General features: G+C 42.3%; 1 protein-coding gene across 7 annotated transcripts in view; it reads left to right on the forward strand.

The window, feature by feature from the left end:
• The window catches only part of E130308A19Rik (RIKEN cDNA E130308A19 gene), a 131,534-nt gene that overhangs the window by 100,949 nt on the left and 9,165 nt on the right, over nucleotides 1–21,420 (forward strand). For 3 of the 7 annotated variants that reach the window (XM_006537855.4, XM_011250008.3, XM_006537858.3), the window contains 2 exons: nucleotides 6,194–6,310; nucleotides 10,498–10,670. In XM_006537855.4, coding sequence (XP_006537918.1) covers nucleotides 6,194–6,310; nucleotides 10,498–10,670 — 290 coding nt within the window. Of the gene's footprint in view, nucleotides 1–6,193; nucleotides 7,555–10,497; nucleotides 10,671–21,420 lie in introns of those variants that run through there. The other 4 variants (XM_006537865.4, NM_001015681.2, XM_006537860.3 and 1 more) reach the window with 3 other exon arrangements.

Below are 21,420 nucleotides of genomic sequence, written 5' to 3' on the forward strand. Positions count from 1 at the left end.
TATATATATATATATATATATATGATAGTCCCACATATCAGGTGTCTGTAATTCTAGCTACAGGCCAAAACCTCTGCACATACTTACACATAATCAAAGATAATAAAAATTGAATCTGAATAAGACATTTAAATTTAATGTATACCTAATGTCAGCTTTTGTGTCAAGCATTTGCTTAGGGCTGAGGTGGTTCACGGCCTTATATCCATCAGGTCTTTTTACCTGTCTGTCCATTCAGTCCCTGGTGTTTCCTTCTCTACTTGGTGGCACCACACACACTCCAAAGACAGGAAGAAAGCTGCTCCAACAGACTAACTCCATCTACTGCACTCACTCTATAGTCAACACGGGGCAAATACCATCACACTCTTACTTAGACTGTCATAAAATATTAAGCAAAGAAGGCTGCTTCTGAAAGAGCCTTTTACACCAACATGCGAAAATCCCTCCCTTACTGCAGCCCCCCCCCCATCAGTTCAATAGGTAATAATTACAGGATTCCTTTCATGAAGGAATAATCTCCTTAGCTACACAGAAGCTTTTTGTGTGGCTGTCAGGGGCATAGTGACAACCAGTGCTGTGTTTGGACACATTGGTGCTAGAATTACTGATTTAATTCTAAGATAATTAAAACTAATTCGTCAAGGCCCCTGCCATGTCTTTGCTTAGAGCAGCAGTTCTCAACCTATGGATTGTGACCCTTTTGGGGGTGTTGAATGACCCTTTCACGTGGTTCACATATCAGATATCCTGCATACCAGATATTTATATTAACAGTTCATAACAGTAGCAGAATTACAGTTAGGAAGTAGCAATAAAAATAATTCTATGGTGGGGGGTCACCATTATATGAGGAACTGTATTAAAGGGTCACAGCGTGATTTACCTGCTCATGCCTACCAGAATATGCTTTGAATGTCCGCCCCTACGGGGGGCGGTGGGGGGGGGAGGAAGCAATAAAAAGGAACTGAGGTCCGTGTGGTGCAGCACAACTCTGCTGTGCTCACCCAGCCCCAGAGCCGAACCGCAGCGTTTCTTGATTCTGGTATTGGGAGATTTCAGACACCAACAACTGCATGGCTTCAGTGATGAAGTCTCTGGGTTCACAGTGGGCATGTGTTTGAATCCTGCTTCCAGCTGTTTTTCCACCCTCGGATCTTCTGTTTTGAATATCTCCCTATCCTAAGACCTTTATGTCCTACTGTAGTTTTTTGAACAAACCGTATGTATACTTGGTAGGTTTTTAATTTATTGTTTCTATTTCCCCCATGACTGTAAACATACTTGTTGCAAAAGTTGGACACAGAGTTGCCAGATCAACCTTGTACTAAGGGATCATTTCCCTCTCCTATGCAGTAATGTAAACATGTAACTAAAATCCCATAGGTCTGGCGAGGAGACTGAATGGATGGCCCTACTTAAATTTACCAGAATCAGTATGTGATGCAAGTGTCGACTGCAAGGAAGAATCTCATGCCTTAGTGGGATGGAGGCTGTATTCTGCTCCAGGGAGGTCCTCTGTTCTGCTTCTAAGTTGTAGAGATGTGTTTGCAGCTCCTTTTCTTCCATCCCTAAGTACTTAGGGAATAAAAAGACAGACTTATCATTGTTGTTTTATGGTTAAGACCAGGCGTCTGTTTGGAAATACCGTAATCATAATTAATGCTTAAGGGATGTCATTGAAACCACAGAGGGCTGTGCCGTGCTTTGGGGGGGGGGGGGGGGCGGGGGGGTGTGACTTGCCCAAGTTGGTCGATTGGCATCTTCCTGTGTGTCTTTTAGCCCCTGGCTTCTATATGATTTATGTGGGAAAAACATGTGTCTCTGTCACTCGTGTCATATTTTAAAATGTCTTTAAGCTGCTACAGTTATAACTTGTGATGGGAAGCAGAGAAAGGTGAGTCCAGGTGAGAGAACCATGTGTTAACATGTCAGATGTATGATGCTCTCTAGTCAGGTGATCCTCTGCCTGTCAGTGTTTGTAATACAGAACTTTTGTGACCAAGAGTATATATGGTATCACTTTCATTTTTGTTTTGCTGCTCACTGACCTTTCACACTAAGATGTTTCATTTTTCTCAGCTCACTGTTCTGCCTTCATTACTGTCTGTGTACTTGTGCTTTAAATAAAACTCTAGTTTTGTGTCCCAGTGGTCGGTTCCATCATGTATATAACATTTGCCTCTAATGTAGTGAGATTTTTCTGTTGTTGTTTTTATTTATGTATACATTTGTTGGTACAGCCTAAACTTTATGGAAATAAGCAACCCAATAAATTCAGCTAATGGGTGTTGATGGTGTCTCCAGTGAGCGCCTGTTCAGTCACACTGTCTTTTCTATATTTGGATCTGACAACCAGTTTTCAGTTAATAAACTATTTTCTGCAAAGTAGCTGTTTTTGTAACTTTACCAATTTAAAAAAGCAGGTCCCAATTTGAAAAAAAAGAATCAAGTTGTTGGCCTGGTATACTGCAGTGGTCCTGGGATATTATCACTATGTACAGAGCCAGGGACTCCATATACATGCATGTAACCATGAAGGGAACAGTACTGAAAGAGGAAGCATTTATACACACAGCTATTTACACAAGCAGGTAATAAAATTCTTTTGTAGCTCTGTAGCTGGGTTATTCATGGTCTTCCTGTAGTTCCAGGCCAATTTATGGAATAGGATGTTCCACAGCATTTATTTGTTTGTTTATTTATTGTGGGAGGGTATGCAGGCGTGTCTGTGGTGTGTGTGTGTGTGTGTGTGTGTGTGTGTGTGTGTGTGCCAACAAAGTCAAGTTCTTGTCAGTTGCTTCACCACTTAACTTTTGAGACAGGATCTCTCCGTGAGCCAGGAGCTCGAAATTTTAGCTCAATTTCCTGGCCACAGAGCCCTTAGGATCCCTTTGTCTCACATCCCTTTGTCCAGCGCTACATGCGAGCACTGAACCAGGTTTATGTTTATAGAACCCCCTTTTATTTTATTTTTTCCATGTTTGAGACAATATGTACCTCAGGCTAGCCTAAAATTAACCACATAGCAGAAGGTGGACGTGAATAACTTATCCTCTCCAATCTACCTCTCATGTAACAGGAGAGAGAGGAATGAGAGAGAGAGAGAGAGAGAGAGAGAGAGAGAGAGAGAGAGAGAGAGCCAGCGCAATGCAAACACCAGGTTCGTTTTCTCTCTGTATGTAGACCTCTGTTAGCCCCTTACCTCCACAAAAGGATTCCATGCTTTGTAAACGCATACAGAGTTGTACAGATCTAAATACGTAGCGGCAAATTGGAGAGACGGTCCAGCAGTTATTAGCACATGCTTCCAGAGGACCTGGGTTTGTTTCCCAGCACCCACGGCGCCCCTCACAACTGCCTTTACTCCAGTCCCAGGGGATTTGACATGCCTTCTGGTCTCTGCAGGCACCAGGTACATTCGTGGTGCACAGACATACGTGCAGGTAAAACCCTGATACACATTAAAATTATGTATGCCGTAAAGCTGAGCATCATGACACACACATTTAATTCCAGAATTCAGGAGACAGACAGGTGGATCTCTGTGAATTTGAGGCCAGCCTGGTCTACAAAGTGAGCCCAGGACAACAAGGGCTGTTCTACTGAGAAACCCTGTCTCGGAAAACAAAAACAAAAGAAATATATATGTCAGATCCTAGGTTTCCTTATTTTCAAAAACGTGTTTTTAGGTAGGCATCTTCATATGTTGTTTATTACATTTAGCATGTTTTACATTCCTCGTTAAGCAAAAAAGAAATAGTTCCTCAGTGCTTAATCCCAGACATCTTTGTTGAGTCACTAAAATTATTGGAGGAGGAGGAGGAGGAGGAGGAGGAGGAGGAGGAGGAGGATAGGAGCTGGGTGTGTGTGTGTGTGTGTGTGTGTGTGTGTGTGTGTGTGTGTGTGTGTGTAGCTCAATAGTTAAAGAGTATACGTTGCTCTTCCAGAGGACCTAAGTTCAGGTCCAAGCATTGGTGTCGAGCAGCTTATAACTTAGTTCTAGGGGATCTGATACCTCTAGCTTCAGAGGGCACTTGCAAACACACACACACACACATACACGATTAAGAATACATTTTTTAAAACACCTGAAAATAGAATGAATATTCACAACTACTTTGCTAAAATAAAATGTAAATCTATTGCATATCTGAGTAATTCACCAGTCTTCTGAGCTGAATATTCCAAATAGAGATGGCTGCGTCATTGTAACAGCAATGTGGATGGTCTAACTAAAGGTTATGCCTGTTTTCATAGTAATCAAGAAACAAGAGATCTGTCTTTGAATACGTTTGCAATTTGTATATTTATGGTGAATCTTATTTTGCTTATTGGGAAAGAACATTAGGACTCAAGCTGACTTAGGTACAAGTCTTTAAATTGTTTCTATTTTTAAAATTTAAAAGTGATTTTTAGTTGACTAAAATGGTTAATATGTATAAAATACACGTTAGTTAAAAGATAATTTTGAAAGTAAATATTGGAAATGGCAAGTATTCAGAAAAAGACTTGTTTTTAAATGGAAGTAAAACCAGCATTTGCTTTATTTCGCATTCTAATGCATTACATCTGGTATAGCAATAAGCAGTCATTGCAAGTAAGGATCAGATAGTGATAGGACCTGAGACGTGACTCCGGGGTACTGCCACACAGATAAGACTTTGTTTTAGTCCTTTATCTGGGATGTGGGTGTTCCATCAATGGACTCTCGAGGGCCGGGAAGTGTAGATCAGTGAGGAAGCACCTGCTTTAACAGGCAGAGGCTACTGTTTGATCCCCAGAATGATGGCGGCAGATGGAGGGAGATAGTGTGAGATTTCAGGTCTCGTTTTGTGCCCTGGCTAACCTGGAACTTGCTGTGTAGATCAGGCTGGCCTTGAACTCAGAGCACTGCCTTCCTCTGCCTCTTAGTGCTGCAGGATTAAAGGTGTGTACTGCCATACCTGGGTGGACCTTAGTATTTTAAAGTACATTGTTAGTGACTTGCACAAATGTGCCAAGGTCTATTTTAAAATACCTTAATTCAGTTATATTCTATTTTCTTACTTTTATAAATTCACATTAACTCATGCATACACTTTTGCATCTCTGATAAAATCTCTTAGATATTTTAAAAAGTCTTAGATCAAATAAAGAGTAAGTTTTAGTTTTATCCTACATAGTTCTAAAGTCCTAGTGATTTATACAATGTAAAAAAATATTATATTCATACTCACAGGACTGAAAATACTATGGAACCAATAGCTAACATGATATGCATCCTTTGGAACTTTTTTTTTTTTCTGGTTTGTTGAGACAGAGTTTCTCTGTGTAACCCTGGCTGTCCTGAAACTCACTCTGTAGAACAGGCTGGCCTTGAACTCAAAAATCCTCCTGCCTCTGCCTCCCAAGTGCTGGAATTAAAGATGTACACCACTACTCCTTGCTTGGTTTATCACATTCTTGTAACACATTTATATCTTAGGGCTAGGCCTCCCAATTATTATGTTTAGACTGTCATTCTCTTTAAAATTCATTTATAAAATATTTTTACTCTCTCTACTAAGCTTTAAAAGTAGCCTATCCAGGGCTAGAGAGATGACTCAGTGGTTAAGAGCACTGGCTGCTCTTCCAGAGACGACCTAAGTTCAATTCTCAGCACCCACATGGTGGCTCACAACCATCTGTAATGGAATCTGATGCCCTCTTCTGGGTGTGTGTGTGAGGACAGAGCACTCATATACAAAAATAAATATTTCCCTAAAATATATATTTAAGATTAGCCTATCACAGAGGGAGTATCTCAAAGGGATTATTTAAAGATTACTTGAATAAATTAAATACCTCGTTGACCCTCCCATCCACATTATATAGTAGTATATAATACTATTCAGAAAGTATTATTTTAAGATTTATTTATTTGTTTTATGTATATGAATACACTATAGCTGTCTTCAGACACACCAAAAGAGGGCATCAGATTCTATTACAGATGGTTGTGAGCCACCATTGTAGCCGGGAACCATTATAGATGTTTGCTGGGAATTGAACTCAGGACCTCTTGAAGAGCAGTCAGTGCTCTTAACTGCTGAACCATCTCTCCAACCCCCTCCAGAAAGTATTTTTAGTTTTAAGAAGTTTTGGATTGTTTTCTTAATTAAATTGCCCAGAAAAACACAGAGATCATTAATTGATTTTTTTTTTCCTGAAGTAAACATTTTCACAGCCCCACCCAGAGGAATAAGAACCTTACCTGAACCTGGAAATGTGTTGTGCTCTTCCTGGCGTTATCTGCAAGGCTACTACTGTATGGCCATAGGCTTGCTTTGTAAGTTTTAATTGCACTAGCAGCCCTTTCAGTCTACTTTACCCTCTGGTCTCTTTTTTTAAACTATGTCGGTGGGAGTCACTCGTGCATCTGCACAGTCTATTCTAGTAATTCATTGCTCACCATTGCCCCATGAGAATGCATTGTTAAGTGTTCTATAATGTCGATGCAGGTGGTGTGTTATGGACAAAGGACAGTCTTCAGTTTGGGGCTATTATGCTGTTAGATTTTTATGAACATTCATATATGCCTGTTGACATGTATACACTTGTGTTGGATATGTTGGGATGTAGTAGCATGGATAATGTTATGGATACATGTTCAACATTAGCAGATACTGCCAGTTAGTTTCAGAAGTGGCCATGGCTGTATTCTTGCCCCAGCAAAGTGTTCATTATTAGCATCTGGTATTCTTCTTCACTGAAGATGCTTTGCTCATTATGTATTTGTGTATGATTCCTGGGCCATTACTAATTCTATATGAAGTTCATTAAAGTTTTATCCTTGTGTGTATAGGGGGGGGGTACCTGAGTACGTGCATACATGTACTCATGAGTATGTATATGCATGTAGTTCTCTCAGAGGCCCAAAGTGGGCATTGGGTTCCCTGGAACTGAGTTACAGGTGGTTGTGAGGTGCCCGAAGGGTGCTAGGATAGAGCCTGGGTCCTCTGTAGGAGCAAGGAATGAAACATGCATGATTGTGCTCTCCAGCCCCAGCTTTTGCCCATTTCCAAATGAACTGTCTGCTTTTTTACTGACTGGTCAGATAAACTCTGGAGTTTAGACTAGAGTTCCAGATGGGTGTGAGCGACCATGTGGGTACTAGGAATCAAATCCTGTACCCACTGCAAGAACAAATGCTCTTAACTACTGACCCAACTCTTCAGCCCTCCTCCTATCGTTTTCAAGATCTTTGTGTCTGTTTAGTAGCTGAATTGGTCTGTAGGTTTCTTTATTTTGTTCAGTTTTTATGGGAAAGTTAAACTGTCTTATAAAGAGTTGTAGGTAGGCTAGAGGGATTGTTCTGTGGATAAGAGGGCCTGAATTTGGTTCTTAGCACCCACATCAGATGACTGAAAACCTCCTGTAACTCCAGTTCTTGGGGATCTGACACCTTCTTCTGGTGCCTGTTTGCACTCTACACAACCACATACACATAATTAAAACTAAAAATAAATCTTACAGAAGATGTCTGGGTGTGCTGGTGAATGTACTTGGAAGGCAGAGGTGAGTGGGAAGAAAGAAAAAGAATACTTATGTGATATTGTTCCATAAAGGTAGGATAATTTGCTAGTAAAATCTATCTAAACCTGATGCTAGCTTTCAGAGTATTTTCCTATAGAGCCACTTTCTAGAAGCTGTGGAAGACTGTTCTAACTTTATACATTTTTCGTAGGTTTTAGCAAGTTGTGTTTTTGGTCTGCTGGCCTCCCATTGTTTATGATCTTGTTCTCTTTGTAAGCTCTAGTGATAATTTTCATTTCTGGTGTAAACCTGTCTCTCTCCACTTTCCCTTGCCAGTATTTAAAATCCTGTCTTTTTTAATTCGTCTTAGCATGTCTTCTTTACTGTAGGTTTGCTGTTCCCCTGCTTTCTGGTTTTGTTCCCTCTTTCCAGTTCTCTTAGTGTAGTTCTGTGTCTCCTTTTAGAATAGTTGATAGTGTTTTTTTCTCAGGTTTACATAGCCGATGTTTATCAATTTCTCTGTGGCACACCGTAGCTGTGTCCTAGATGTGGGGAATGCTGCACTATTCTCCTTGTGGAGTTTGAAATACCTTCTTGCCCCATGAATTTTGTCTGTCCTCACAAAGAAGATAGTATTTGTCACATGTGTGTATATGGTGCTTATATATCTGTGTGTAGTTTTGAATATGTTCTCACTTCTTCCCGTGGCTCATCTTTGTGTCAGGATGCCCTGTGTTCTCAGTTATCCACATTTGTGGTTTATTTTTTTTTTCCTGTTTTGTGCTTTGGGGGATCAGTAGGAGTGTGGGTCCTCTGCTGTGCTTGTGTATCTTGGCAAACACCAGTTTTATTTGTGTGCTCATGTGTTCAGATTCAAGTCTAGGTTATTAGTAGTCACTGGTAGGCATCCGGTTCCTTTGAGGGTTCCAATTTGATACATTTGGACAGAACGCACTTCTGCAGGTAATATAGAACACAGGGCTATCCTAGTGGGTTTCAACCCAGTAGCAAGTGGCTGAACTTCTTATAAGTAGGTTTCCTCTCACAGGGCCTGCGAAAAGGCTCAGTGTGTTAACAGTGCTTGCTGATCTTTCAGAGGACCTAGGTTTGGTTCCCAGCACCCAGATGGTGACTGTTGTCCTTACTAAATTATTGTCACTGAGATTGTGTCCCTACAGTACCTGGTACCATTGCTGTCATGGCCAGTGTGTGCCATCAAACTCCAGTTTACAGCCTGGATCTACCAGGCTAGCGCATGGCTTCAGCAGCATACTTCTTGAAGGGTGACGGCTGTGTGCTATACATCTGATGGGAGTATGACACTGCCAAGATATCTGGTGCTGTTTCCTTGTCTGTAAACAGGTATAATTGTGTACTTGTTCACCGATTACACACCAGCTTAAAAAATTGGCACATAGTAGGCTTCTGTTGATGTTAATCTTACTAATGTCAAGAATGTCCTGGAAATTTTGGAAACAGCTCCATGGTGCTTCAGACAGCACTAGTGCATGCTCAGTGTTGCTCGTTCCTCTCCATACCTGGGTGGTAAAGCAGTTTGAGTGTTCCATGGTTGTGGGCAGGATCAAGTTGTCAAAAGTGAGGAGCATAGAGGCCGTCACCATCAGTGCACACACCCGAGGAAAGAGAAGGCAGATGTGGAAACATGGAAAAGGGAGATTCTCATGTGCACACAGCTTCTAGAAGAAAAGTTGAAATCGAGAGTGTGTTGAGGGGCTGGAGAGAGTTAGAAGCACTGGCTGCTCTTCTAGAGGACCCAGGTTCAATTCCCAGCACCCATGTGGTAGCCTATGTAACTCCAGTCCTAGGGAATCCGATGCCCTCTTCTGACCTCTATGGAGAGTAGGCATGCATGTGGTGCAAAGACATATAAGCAGACAAATACCCATATACATTAAAATAAATAATTTTTAAGAGTGTTGATTGTGTGGCACACACACAGATGAGAACATGGATGTGTGTCTGTGTGATGCTCCTGGGTGCCAGAGGACTCTGGGAGTTTGGTACAGAGGAGATCCTCTATGGGAGCCATGAAAACCAAAGTGGGTTAGGTAGAGTGAACCAACTCAGAGACTGAACTGGTTTTATTATTCTGCTGTCTCTCCAGGACCAAGCCAGACTGTGTTTGACTATACATTCCTCAGAGGGATGCTTGGTTTTACCATACTCTAGAGTATAATGAAAGGCCAGCTACTGGTTATGGGTTTGGTTTTCTTTTTGGCAATTTAAACTGTCTTCCTTCCTTTTCATCCGAAAGTGAGCTTACCTCTCCATTCCTTAACACTGCTTCCATTTCCCTTTCTACTGGGATTTGAAACTGGTCAGTGGTTTGTTTAATCAAGGCTTACATCAGTCCACTCTCCCATGCATGCCCGAGTGTGTGGGTGTGGGGTCTAAGTGTGTATACGTCGTTCCTCGAGGGAAGAGACTGAGAGGAATACGCTAGCTCCACTTATTTCAAGGCTGCTCCTGATGGCACCACGTAACTTGAAGCTGTGCTAACAAAGGGCGAGTATTCTTCCTGCACTGAAGATTCCTCATCTTCCTCCCTCCCATCTTTTTAAACAATCTTCCCCACTTCCTTTTGTCTCATCTTTTGCTACTGTTAGAAGAAATGCTATTTTTTTCTAGTAATAAGTTTAGAATTTTCTAGTATAAATTCCATCCTATCATTGAAATGTTTGGAAATATGTTAGCCAGTACACATAACAAAATAATCGGGGTTAGATACAAGGCATAGATTCTCATACATCTAAGTAGTTTTTGAAGACAGGATCTCACTGTATAGCCCTGGCTGTCCTGGAATTCACTATGTATACCAGGCTGGCCTTGTGGGCATAAAGATCTGCCTGTCTCGTGAGAGCTAGAAATTTCAATTCTTTACTATCTTTTTGGAGCTCTTTGTTACTGAATATCACCCCGGGATGAAACTCACTAAAGAAGGGGATGGCACATTAATGTCTCTATTGTTTTTGTTTCTAGCTTATTCTACTAAGCTCAACAAATTTCCTGTATTTAATATTAATGATGACTTGAATGGTCTGTGTACCAGTGCAGTGAGCCCAAACACCACCAAAGCCACGAGGTACGCCCTAAATGTGTGGCGCTACTGGTGCATGACCAACGGGCTCAAAGACCACACGGACATCACCAAGGTAAGGGACGCGTGAGTTTGCTAATTCTTTTGGCTAACTTCACTGAGCTTCCAGGTGCCAGTCACTGTGCTAACTGCTCTGGGGAATGTAGGTGAAGGGACATGACATACAAAGAAAATTATCCACAGAACCAAGTAGAATTTAGAGAGTTTTAATGAATGTGCGTCTGTTAAAATGTTCAGGAGAGTAAATCCAGCCAGGCTTCCAGTATCTGGAGTTGGTAGAATTAGGAGACGGGAGGTCAGAAGAACAGATGATGTGAGAAAGAACGTAGAGGCGGAGCCACTTGCTGCACTCCGGCTGGACCGAAGCACTGGGCATCAAGGGCTCTCAAGCTCAGGGTCTTGGTTTTAGTTTGGTTTGGTTTGTTTGAATTTTTCAAGACAGCTTTCTCTGTGTAGCTCTGGCTATCCTAGAACTCACTTTGTAGACCAGGCTGGCCTTAAACTCACAGAGATCTGCTTGACTGTCTCCCAAGTGCTGGGATTAAAGGCATGTGTCACCACTGCCACTGTCAAGCTCAGGGACTTGTAAACACTGGGAAATCACTGAAGTCTCTTGGTTTTCCGTATTGCAGGATCTGATTGTAAGAGCTGGACGCTTTTAGGGTCAAGCAGAAAGGACTCCATTGGAGTTTTTCAAACAGGAAGGAACATAGTAAAAATGGTATCTTAGAATAATTGGAAGTTATAAACAAAATAGTTATCTAGTATCCTTGGTCCCCAATCCCTTTGTAAAATGAGCTCTGATGATCTCTTCCAACTTCAAGTATTTGAGATTTGTGAGTAGCAGGGGAAGATTTAAACCATGGGGAAGTTGAATAGAGAAGATACTGTTCTGCCTCTACGCCAGGGTTCAGATGGATATAGCCATTAAGTAGTTGGGATTGTGAGGTTTAAAACAGTGGAAATGATGAGCTGGAAGCATAGATCTGAAGGTCTCACAGCCAGAGGCCATTAGTTAAAGCCTGACGGCAATAAGATTCCAGAGTTTTGGTGATGTACTTAGAGAACCGATATAGCTGTAGTGGAAGACCTGGGTTTCTCCTTTTGGCGGCATGGTACATTAGGTGGTGTGAGAGGCTTCCTGTTACACATGAAGATAGGAAGCACCTGGGGCGGGGGCAAAAGAAAGGAAGGGACGGGAAACTGACCAGTGAGCACAGCTCCTCGGCAAAGCTGGTAGTGTCAAGGAAGGACGGATGGCAGAACCTTTGTCTAGGAGAGGAACCTTTGGGTTCCTGAAAAAGTTCTAGGCCAGGGGGCTGGTGGGATGGCTCACCATGAAAGCATGAAGACCCAACTTGAGATCCCCAGCATCCACACAGAAAGCTGACCTGGTAGATGCCTAGAGCTCTGTGGCCACCCATTGAGCTGAATCAGTGAGCTCCAAGCTCAATGTGAGACCCTGATTAAAGAAGTAAGATGGAGGCGTAATTCAGGAAGATATCTAATATCTACATGTGGCCTCCCTGTGCATGTACTACCTCATGTATATGTACACACACATCAGAGACGGGGGGATTGATTGGTTGCATGGTAAACAGCAAGCTCTGGCTGCCACCAGATCTTTTAATGATCTTTTCAGGGACACATCCAAAATGTAGGCACTGAGTTGTTTTGGCAAATTAAGATCAACTAAGTAGGTGCTTGTTTCAAGAATCATTGCCCAGGGTTAGAGGGCAATGTACCAGTAGAGTATCTGCTTCTCTTGATGAGTTCCATTCCCAGCATGACAAAAACCATCTGTAACTCTGGTTCCAGAGGATCTGGCACCCTCTTCTGGCTTCCACAGGAACCGCATGCACCAGGTGGTGCATAGACATACATGCAGGCAAAACATCTGTACACATAAAATAAATGTCAAAGTTCAGTGTCTGGCATTTAATGAAAAATTACCAAACATTCAAAAAACTAGAAACTATATCCCTTAAAGAGTGCCTCAAGGCTGGGCGTGGTGGCGCACGCCTTTAATCCCAGCACTTGGGAGGCAGAAGCAGGCAAATTTCTGAGTTCGAGGCCAGCCTGGTCTACAGAGTGAGTTCCAGGCCAGCCAGGACTACACAGAGAAACCCTGTCTCGGGGATGGGGGTGGGGGGAAGTGACTCACGGCTGTGCAGATGGCAGTCACTTCTAATCCCATCACCCAGGGAGTCAGGCTGAGCTACATTCAAGACTCAGATTCCAAAAACAAACAAACAAACAAACAAAAAATGAACAAGGGGGTGGAGGGATCTGTAGAGATGGCTCAGTGGTTAAGAGCAGGCTCTGCACTTGCAAAGGACCAGCAGTTCCCAGCACACATAATTGGGTAACCCACGTGTAACTTGTAACTCCAGTTCTAAGGGCCAGTGCTCTCCTCTGCATTCTACAGACAGCTGCACTCACATGACTATATCCACACAGACACATAATTGAAAATAAAATAAATATTTAAAGGAATCTCAAAAATAAATATAAGAGGAGACGCTGTACAAACATATCATAACCACCAGAAATAAAAAACTTAAGAACAGCTAGAAGAAGAGGAGAGATTACAGAGTCAGAAGTAAGGCTGAAAGATTCATTATTAGAAACCAGGCAGCTGGAAAGATATTGGGACAAATGTCTTCATTATTGAAAGGAAAGTAATTTCAGTACCCACAGGGAAGATACAGCAGTAGTGACTTTTGAGACATTCAGAGATGAGGGGATTTAGCAGCAGCAGACCCACACATGGAGAGACATTTGGCTGCTATCTGGGACTGTGGTCCATCACAAAGAGGAGGGAGTACTGGGGAGGAGGCTACTGGGTAAATGTGTGGGTGCTTTAAATCTTGCTATGGAACCCCACTGACTTTCTAAACAAAACGTAACAAGATAAAATGGAACAGTAAGTAGTGAATTGATCCAGAAGAGGAGAAGATAACAAAACAAGTTCTGCATTAGCAAGTCTGCAAGGCAGACAAGGGAGGGTAACATTCATAACTAGCTGAAAGAAAACATGCCCACCTAAAATTTTCCCCTCCCTGTTCTCCTGTCTTGTTCTTCCTTCCCACCCTCCTCTCTTCCTCTCCACTCTCCCTACCCTATCCTTCTCCCTGCTTCCCCCTCTTTGATGCTGAAATATATATATATTAAAAACCTAGTTAGGTGGTTGTGGTGCACACCTTTAATCCCAGCACAGAGGCGGGTAGATCTCCAGGCTGGTCTATGCAGTGAGTTCCAGGACAGCAGGGTTGTTACACAGAGAAACCTGTCTCAAAAACTAACCAACCAACCAACTAATGGGGCGTGGGGGTGGTAAGGGGTGTAGAAAGAAAGAAACTGTAATTTATAACTGCAAAGACTGGGCTGGAGAGATGGCTTAGTGGTTAAGAGCTCTTCCAGAGGTCCTGAGTTCAATTCCCAGCAACCACATGGTGGCTCACAACCATCCGTAATGAGATCTGATGTTCCCTGTGGGACATGTCTGAAGAGAGCAACAGTGTACTCACATAAAATAAGTTAATAAATCTTAAAACAAAACAAAACAAAACCCAAATAACTGCAAAGACATCAACAGACATAGCAGTAGAGGAAGCCCCATTAGCCAAGAAGGACTATCTCAGTGACAGAGTCATGATGACATATTGACATTTTAATGTGCCTCAATCTGTAACAGAATTAAAGTACATTAGTTACAGATTACTAATTAAAAAGACCCTGATTCTGGGGAGTTATTAAATGCCTTACAGATCAAGAAGAAACCACAAAGCAAATTATAACATATCATGAACCAAATGAAAATTACATCACAACTTATAATTTGTAAAATGTGACTCCTGCTGGGAACGCAGGCAGTCTACCTACAGATCTTCACCTCTCCTCCTGTTCCTCCAAGTGCAATCCCCCAGTCTCATCCCCAGGCTTGCAGCAGACCACCTGTTGTAGCCTCCTTTCCCCCTCTGCCCCATCTCCAGTGGATCACACAGATCTCCACCCCCCACCCTCCCTCACCCCCCATTGCTTTATCCCAGCCTTCAGTTCAACAGACACTTCTGGGGAGCCCACAGCCACTCTGAGCAGGGAAGCAGGTAGTCTAGCTTAGAGCTTCACCTCTCCCTCCACTCCTCCAAGTACAGTGTCTTAAGTCAGCCCCAGCTCTATAGCAGTGGCCTGTCCTCATCTCTGTCCCCGTTCCCAGGGGACTAAACAGATCCTGATTAACTCCCTGCTTTCCTACCTCCTGTGGACCCCCACCCTTTCCCCAGGCCACCTCCATTCCTAAGTGTCAGCTCCCAATATCCAGAAACAGGTTTTACCTGGAAACCCAGTGGCCACACCTATCAGAATCCCAGAAGGATTTCCTGCCAGACTCCACACAGCCACCACACTCTCTTGAGAACCGTCGTAGGGCAACAGAAACCAAGGAACAAAACAACCACCCCACAAAGACAAGACCAGATATCAGCACCTAGAATTATAATCTTCCCAACCCCAGATTCCTAGAGACTAATGTAAAAACACGTAAGAGCCAGGACAGTATGAGTCTCTTTAGCCCAGCAATCCTATCATAGCATGCCCTGATATTGCAACAGAGCTGAAGCATGAGAAAAAGACATAAAATAGCCTTTAAAAATATGATAGAGCTCCTTAAAGAGGAAATTAATAATTCTCTTAAAGCAATCAGTGAAAGCACAAACTGACAATTGAAGGAAATGAATAAAACAGTTCTAGACCTGAACATGGAAATAGAATCAATGAAGAAAACCCAAACAGAGGGAAATCTGCAAATGAAAAATTCAGGGACTAGAACAGTAACATCAGAGGCAAGCATCATCAACAGAATACAAGAGCTAGAAGAGAGAATCTCAGGCATTGAAGACAAAATAGAAGAAATGGATATCCTAGGCCAAGATGATGATGATGATGATAAAAGTTACATCTAAAAAACGGGCACAAAACATCCAGGAAATCTGGGACACTTTGAAAAGACCAAATCTAAGAATAGTAAGAATAAAGAAAAGAGAAGATTCCTAGGTTAAAGGCACAGAAAGTATTTTTAACAAAATCATAGAAGAAAGCTTGCCTAGTCTAAAGAAGAAGATAACCTATCGTGGTACAAGAAGCATAGCGAACACCAGATAGATTGGACCAGAGAAGAGAATCCCGTCCGCACATAATGATCAAAACAATCAAAATACTAAAAGTACAGGCCGGAGAGTAGTAGGATCTGCAAAGGAGAAACAAGAGGGAATATATAAAGGCAGACTTAGAATTACACCTGATTTCTCAGTGGAGACTCTAGAAGCCAGAAGGGCCTGGGCAGATGTTCTACAGACTCTAAGAGACCACAGATGCCAGCCTCAATTGCTATACCCAGCAAAGTTTTCAATCACAATAGATAGAGAAAACAAGACAGTGTATGATAAAAACAAAACTTTAGCAATATCTGTCTACAGATCCAGCCCTACAGAAGGTGCTAGAAGGAAAACTCCAACCTAAAGAGGTTAACTACGCCCAAGAAAAAACAAGGAATATATAATCCCACACCTGTAAATAAAAAGGGGGAAGTGTGAACACACACACCATCACCACCAACAACAACATAACAAGAAACAACAGTCAATGATTATTGATATTTCTCAACATCGATGATCTCAACTCCCCAGTAAAAAGTCACAGACTAACAGAGATGACGTGAAACCAGCATCTATCCTTCTGTTGCATCTAAGAAGCACACGTTAATATGAAGGATAGACACCACTTCAAGGTAAAAGGATGGAAAAAGATATTCTAAGCAAATGGACCTAAAAACAATCTGATATAGCCATTTTAACATCTGACAGAATATATTTTAAACCAATACTAATCAGCAGAGATAGGGAAGGACTCTACATATTCATCAAAGGAAAAAACCCACTAAGAAACACCAGGACATGTAATTCTTAACATCTATTCCCCAAACAGAAGGGCAATCAAGTTTGAACAAGAAACACTACTACAGCTTAAATCACATATTGACCCTCATACAGTGATAGTGGGAGACTTCAGTACTCCAGTCTCACTAACAGATACATCATCCAAAGTAAAGGAATGCTGGAGCTAACTGTTGTTATAAAGCAAAGGGACCTAGAAGGTATTTACAGAACATTTCACCCAAACACAAAAGAATATATCTTCTTTTTAGCACCAGACATAACTTTCTCCAAAACTGACCACATACTTGGGCACAAAGCAATTCTCAACAAATACAAGGTAATGGAAACGGCACCCTGCATCCTATCTGACCACCACTTACTAAAGTTGGATAGCAGCAGCAGCAGAGATAACAGAAGGCTTACTAACTCATAGGAACTGACTGAACAACTTGCTACTGAATGGAAATTGGGCCAAGACAGAAATCAAGGAAGACAGGAAAGAGTTTCTAGAAGTGAATGAAAATGAAAACACACCATACCCAAACTTCTGGGACACAGTGAAGGTGGTTCCAAGAGACAAGTTCATGGAACTAGGTGCCTATATGAAGAAGAAATCACACCCCAAAATAGTAGATGGCAAGAAACAGTGAAACTCAGGGCTGAAACCCAGTAGAAAAGAAACTCTCAAACAAAAAGAATCAGGGAGGCAAAGAGTTGATCATTTGAGAAAACAAGATTGGCAAACTTTTATCCAAATTAACTGAAAGATGGAGAGGGAATATCCAAAATAAATTAGAAGTGAAAAGAGGGACAGAACAGCAGATACCAAGGAAATTCAGAGAATCCATAAGGACGTACATTAAAACTTATATGCTGCTAAATCAGAAAAATCTAAGAGAAATGGATGAGGGAGGGAATATAGGGAGAGACAGCTAAAATTAAGGACCATTTGAGGGTTGGTATGGAAACAATACAGTAGAAGCTTCCTAAAAAATGTATACATATATAAAGACAATCTAAATGATGCCAAATAATGAGAGAGACAGGGCCCCAGCTAGACATCTGTTGTCACCAATCTCTAGTACTGAGATTGGCTTCCATCTAATTGAGTTTTTTTGTCCTTAAACAACCCAGACTGTTGCTAAGACTATAGGTTGTTATTCACAAACTGTCAGCAAAGCCTCGTTGATGAAGATAACACCTACACAACTCATTGAACATGGAAAAGTTGACCTAGTGCCTATATATAGACTTCGTCCCTACATTCTAACCCCTTTGGGATAGGAAGATTCTAACCCCTTTGGGATAGGAAGCTTCTCTGCAAACTACACACACACACACACACACACACACACACACACACACCAAACCTTTTAATTCATGATGTTGTCCTGCCTACATGCTAATGCAATGGTGGATTAAAGTTTGTGGGAGTGACCATCCAATATCTGATTTGACATAAGGGCCACTCCACACGATGGAACCCTTACTGACACCACTTAGTTGACCAAGAATCAAAGAATAGATAGCCCGGGGACCTAGGGTAAGACCAAATACTCCTGTTCTGAAAACAACAACAACAAAGGTATCAATAAAATGACTCCTAATGATATTCTGCTATACACAGAGCTAAGTGTCTTGCTTAACCATCTGCCGAGAGGCTTTCTCCTACAGCAGATGGGAATAAATAAATACAGAGACCTACACCCAGGCCTTATGCAGAGAGTGAGAGAGACCTTGGAACACTCGGCCCTAAATGGGTTATCTCCATCAAATCCCTCCCCTCAGAGATCAGAGAACCCTGAAGAAGAGGCAGAAAGAGTGTAAGAGCAAGAGGGGACTGAGGACATCAAGAAAACAAGGCCCTCTAAACCAACATGATCAAAAGCTCATGCAAAGACTATGGCAGCGTGCACAGGTCTGAGCCAGGTCCCTGCATGTGTGTTACAGCTTCCAGTTTAGTGGAAATCCTGAGGGTGCACATGAGTGGTCTGTGATTCTTGTGCCTTCCTGTGAGCTTTTCCTTCTGGTCCTTGTCCATCTCCAATGTGTTACTTTTTGTTCTGTTATATTTTATTATTATCCCTTGGAATCCTGTTTGTTTTCTAAAGAGGCAGAAAGAGGGTAGATCTGGTTGGGAGGGGAGGTAGGGAAGGACTGAGAGGATTGGAGAGGGGAAACCATAATCAGATATGTTATGTGACAAAAAAAAATCCATTTTAAATAAACGGAATCAGCTCAAGGTATGTAAATAGTTTAATTGCATCTCTCAAGTATATGGTTAATGTTCAATGAGGGTGAGCCTGTGGCTATAGAATATTAAGGAGCTGATTATGGTCACTTGGTCTCACAGTGTTTTCTGAGTCCATCGCCCCACAGGCTCATTGAGAAAATATAAATCAGTTAAGCATCAACTTTAATTCTCAGCAAACTCTGAACTCCAAGGGTTACTCCTGGTTTACATATGAAAATAGTTCATCTATAATTTGAGGATTTTATACATAAGACCACTGATGTCTTTTCTCCCCCAGTTGGCTGTATAGAACCTTCTGACACTATGGAAACTAGCCAGCAGGGAAGAGGTTTTCTGGTCAGTCATAAACTTATTTCTTTCTATCTGGCAAGTAAGTGGTCTCTTCAGCTGTATGTCCTTATCACATTATAATGGGCACCAAAGGATGCTGCCTGGAGCCGCGGGTCCTCTAGACCTAGGACTGTGCTGACCAGAATGACTCAGAGTGCTCATTCTGCCATTTAGATTTTCATGTAATGGTGCATTATTCCTGGGCCTGCTCCCCAAATGTTAATTAATAAGCCAGGTAGTAGTGGCACACACCTTTGATCCCAGCACTCAGGAGGCAGAGGCAGATGAATCCCTGGGTTTGAGGCCAGCCTGGTCTACCAAGGAATTCCAAGATGGCCAGGACAACACAGAGGAACCGTGTCTCAACCCCCACCCCCACGAACAAACAAATTTAAACAATAGAAGATATGTATATAATCAAATATGGAGGAGTAAAAAATGCAGCAAAAGTAGTTTTTATAGGAAAAATATAGGTTACTCTAAATGTTTATGTTATGAATAAAATACAAATATAAAAGGTATAAATCAATCAATAAATATGATGTTGAAATAACTTGAAAAGCAGGTCTGGGTTGGGCCTGGTGGCACACATGTAGTTTCAGCACTTGGGAGACTGGGGCCAAAGGATTGTGGCAAGTTCAAGGTCAGCCTCAGCCACGTAGTGAGTTCCAGTCTTCCCAGGCCTACTTCAAACATTCTGTCCCCCCAAAAAACAAAACAAATTAAAAAAAAAAAACAGTTTTAGATTCAGATGACAAGATAACAATTTGCAAGCAAGACCGGAAGACTTTCTGGAACGTAGCATACAGTAAGGTTATGCCTGAAAAGTGGGGTAAACTGGGTGTGGTGGTTCGTGCCTTTGCTGCTACACTGCGGAGACAGAGGCAGGATGATTGCGAGTTAAAGGACAGCCTGGAGTTTATAGTGAGACACTGCCTCATTTTTTTTTTAAGAAGAAAAGAAAAGGAATTAAGATTAAACAATATAAAAGAATGTAAAATGCCAAAAGCAGTAACAAGGGGCATATTACTGCCAACCTTACGAAAACCCAGAAAGGATTCTGTGAAGAACCACGTGCCAGACAGGGGAACGTAGATCAGAGGAACCAATTCCTAGGAGGATTCAAAAGAAGCAACTGCAAGAAAAACCACCCTCATAGCTTCCTTTGCCCTGGAGATCAGTCCCACCCTCTTGACCTTGTGGGCTGGCTCCCTGTGCGGCACTGCTCAGGGACAGGGACACAGCTGCAGCCCTTTCCTGTGTCAGCCATCTCTCACCAACAAACTTGCTGCTATTCTGCCTAAAATGCCTTCTCTTCTGTGAGTGTATTCGGAAACATTCTATGTGGTCTCACAGAATGAGTCCAAGTTCTGTCTCTGCCATTCCTAAACTCCGTCCCCCCTGTCACCTGGGTCCCATGGCCTTTGCATCTGTATTACAGTTCTGTGTTAGTTATGTTTCTGGTCGCCATGACCAGTCCCACACAAGGAGCCACTTGATGTAGAAAAACGGTAAGGAATGGTATCAGGGCAAGAGGCTTCTTATTTACAACTGAGTGAGTCAGGGCAGAGGAGTCCCCGCCCCTTTTTTCCCCTATTTCTGAGCCCCTGCCTTCATTTCTGGCATATGTGGTGCTGGGGACAGAATCCAGAGCTTCTGCATGCTGGGCAAGCAATAGACCTATTGAACTCCATTCCCAGCCCTCCTGTCCCCCTTTTTGATTCAGTCCTGGACCCCATGATTGGTGCTGCCTACAATGCCCTAGAAACACCTACACTAGTGCCCTGGCGTCCCTTAGTCCAGCTGAGGAGGAAGGTTAGCCACTGTGCTTTCCAGTGGAGGGATCTTCTCAGATTGCCTGCCACTGCCTCACATGGTCCCAAAGCTCCTTAAAGACGAGAGCTGCACAAATTCATGACCAGGTCCCCACCAGCACCAACAAGAAGCCGGAGTAGCTCGCCATCGGGGTTTGTGCTGACGAACGTGTCATGTCAATGACTTAATCTGAGTATCAGGAGCACTCCACACACATAGAACATTTTTCTTGGTTTCCATGAAATACTACACGCTTAATAAGGCAGTTCCAGAAGCATCGACCCACACAGGGTGTATTGCTTGCAATAGAAGAAGCAGCGCATTCTGGCCTGTTTCCAGACTTGTCAAATATTTCCCATTCCCAAGGTGTCTAGTCTCTTAAAAAAATTGCAAAAAGTAATTTTACTTTAACTATTGAGAGTCAGCTTACTGTGTCATATGGAGAAAGGCTGGCAGCAGCTTATAAACTT

The sequence above is a fragment of the Mus musculus genome, chromosome 4 (assembly GCF_000001635.26).
Source record: "Mus musculus strain C57BL/6J chromosome 4, GRCm38.p6 C57BL/6J".
In the NCBI taxonomy this organism is placed as follows: Eukaryota; Metazoa; Chordata; class Mammalia; order Rodentia; family Muridae; genus Mus; species Mus musculus.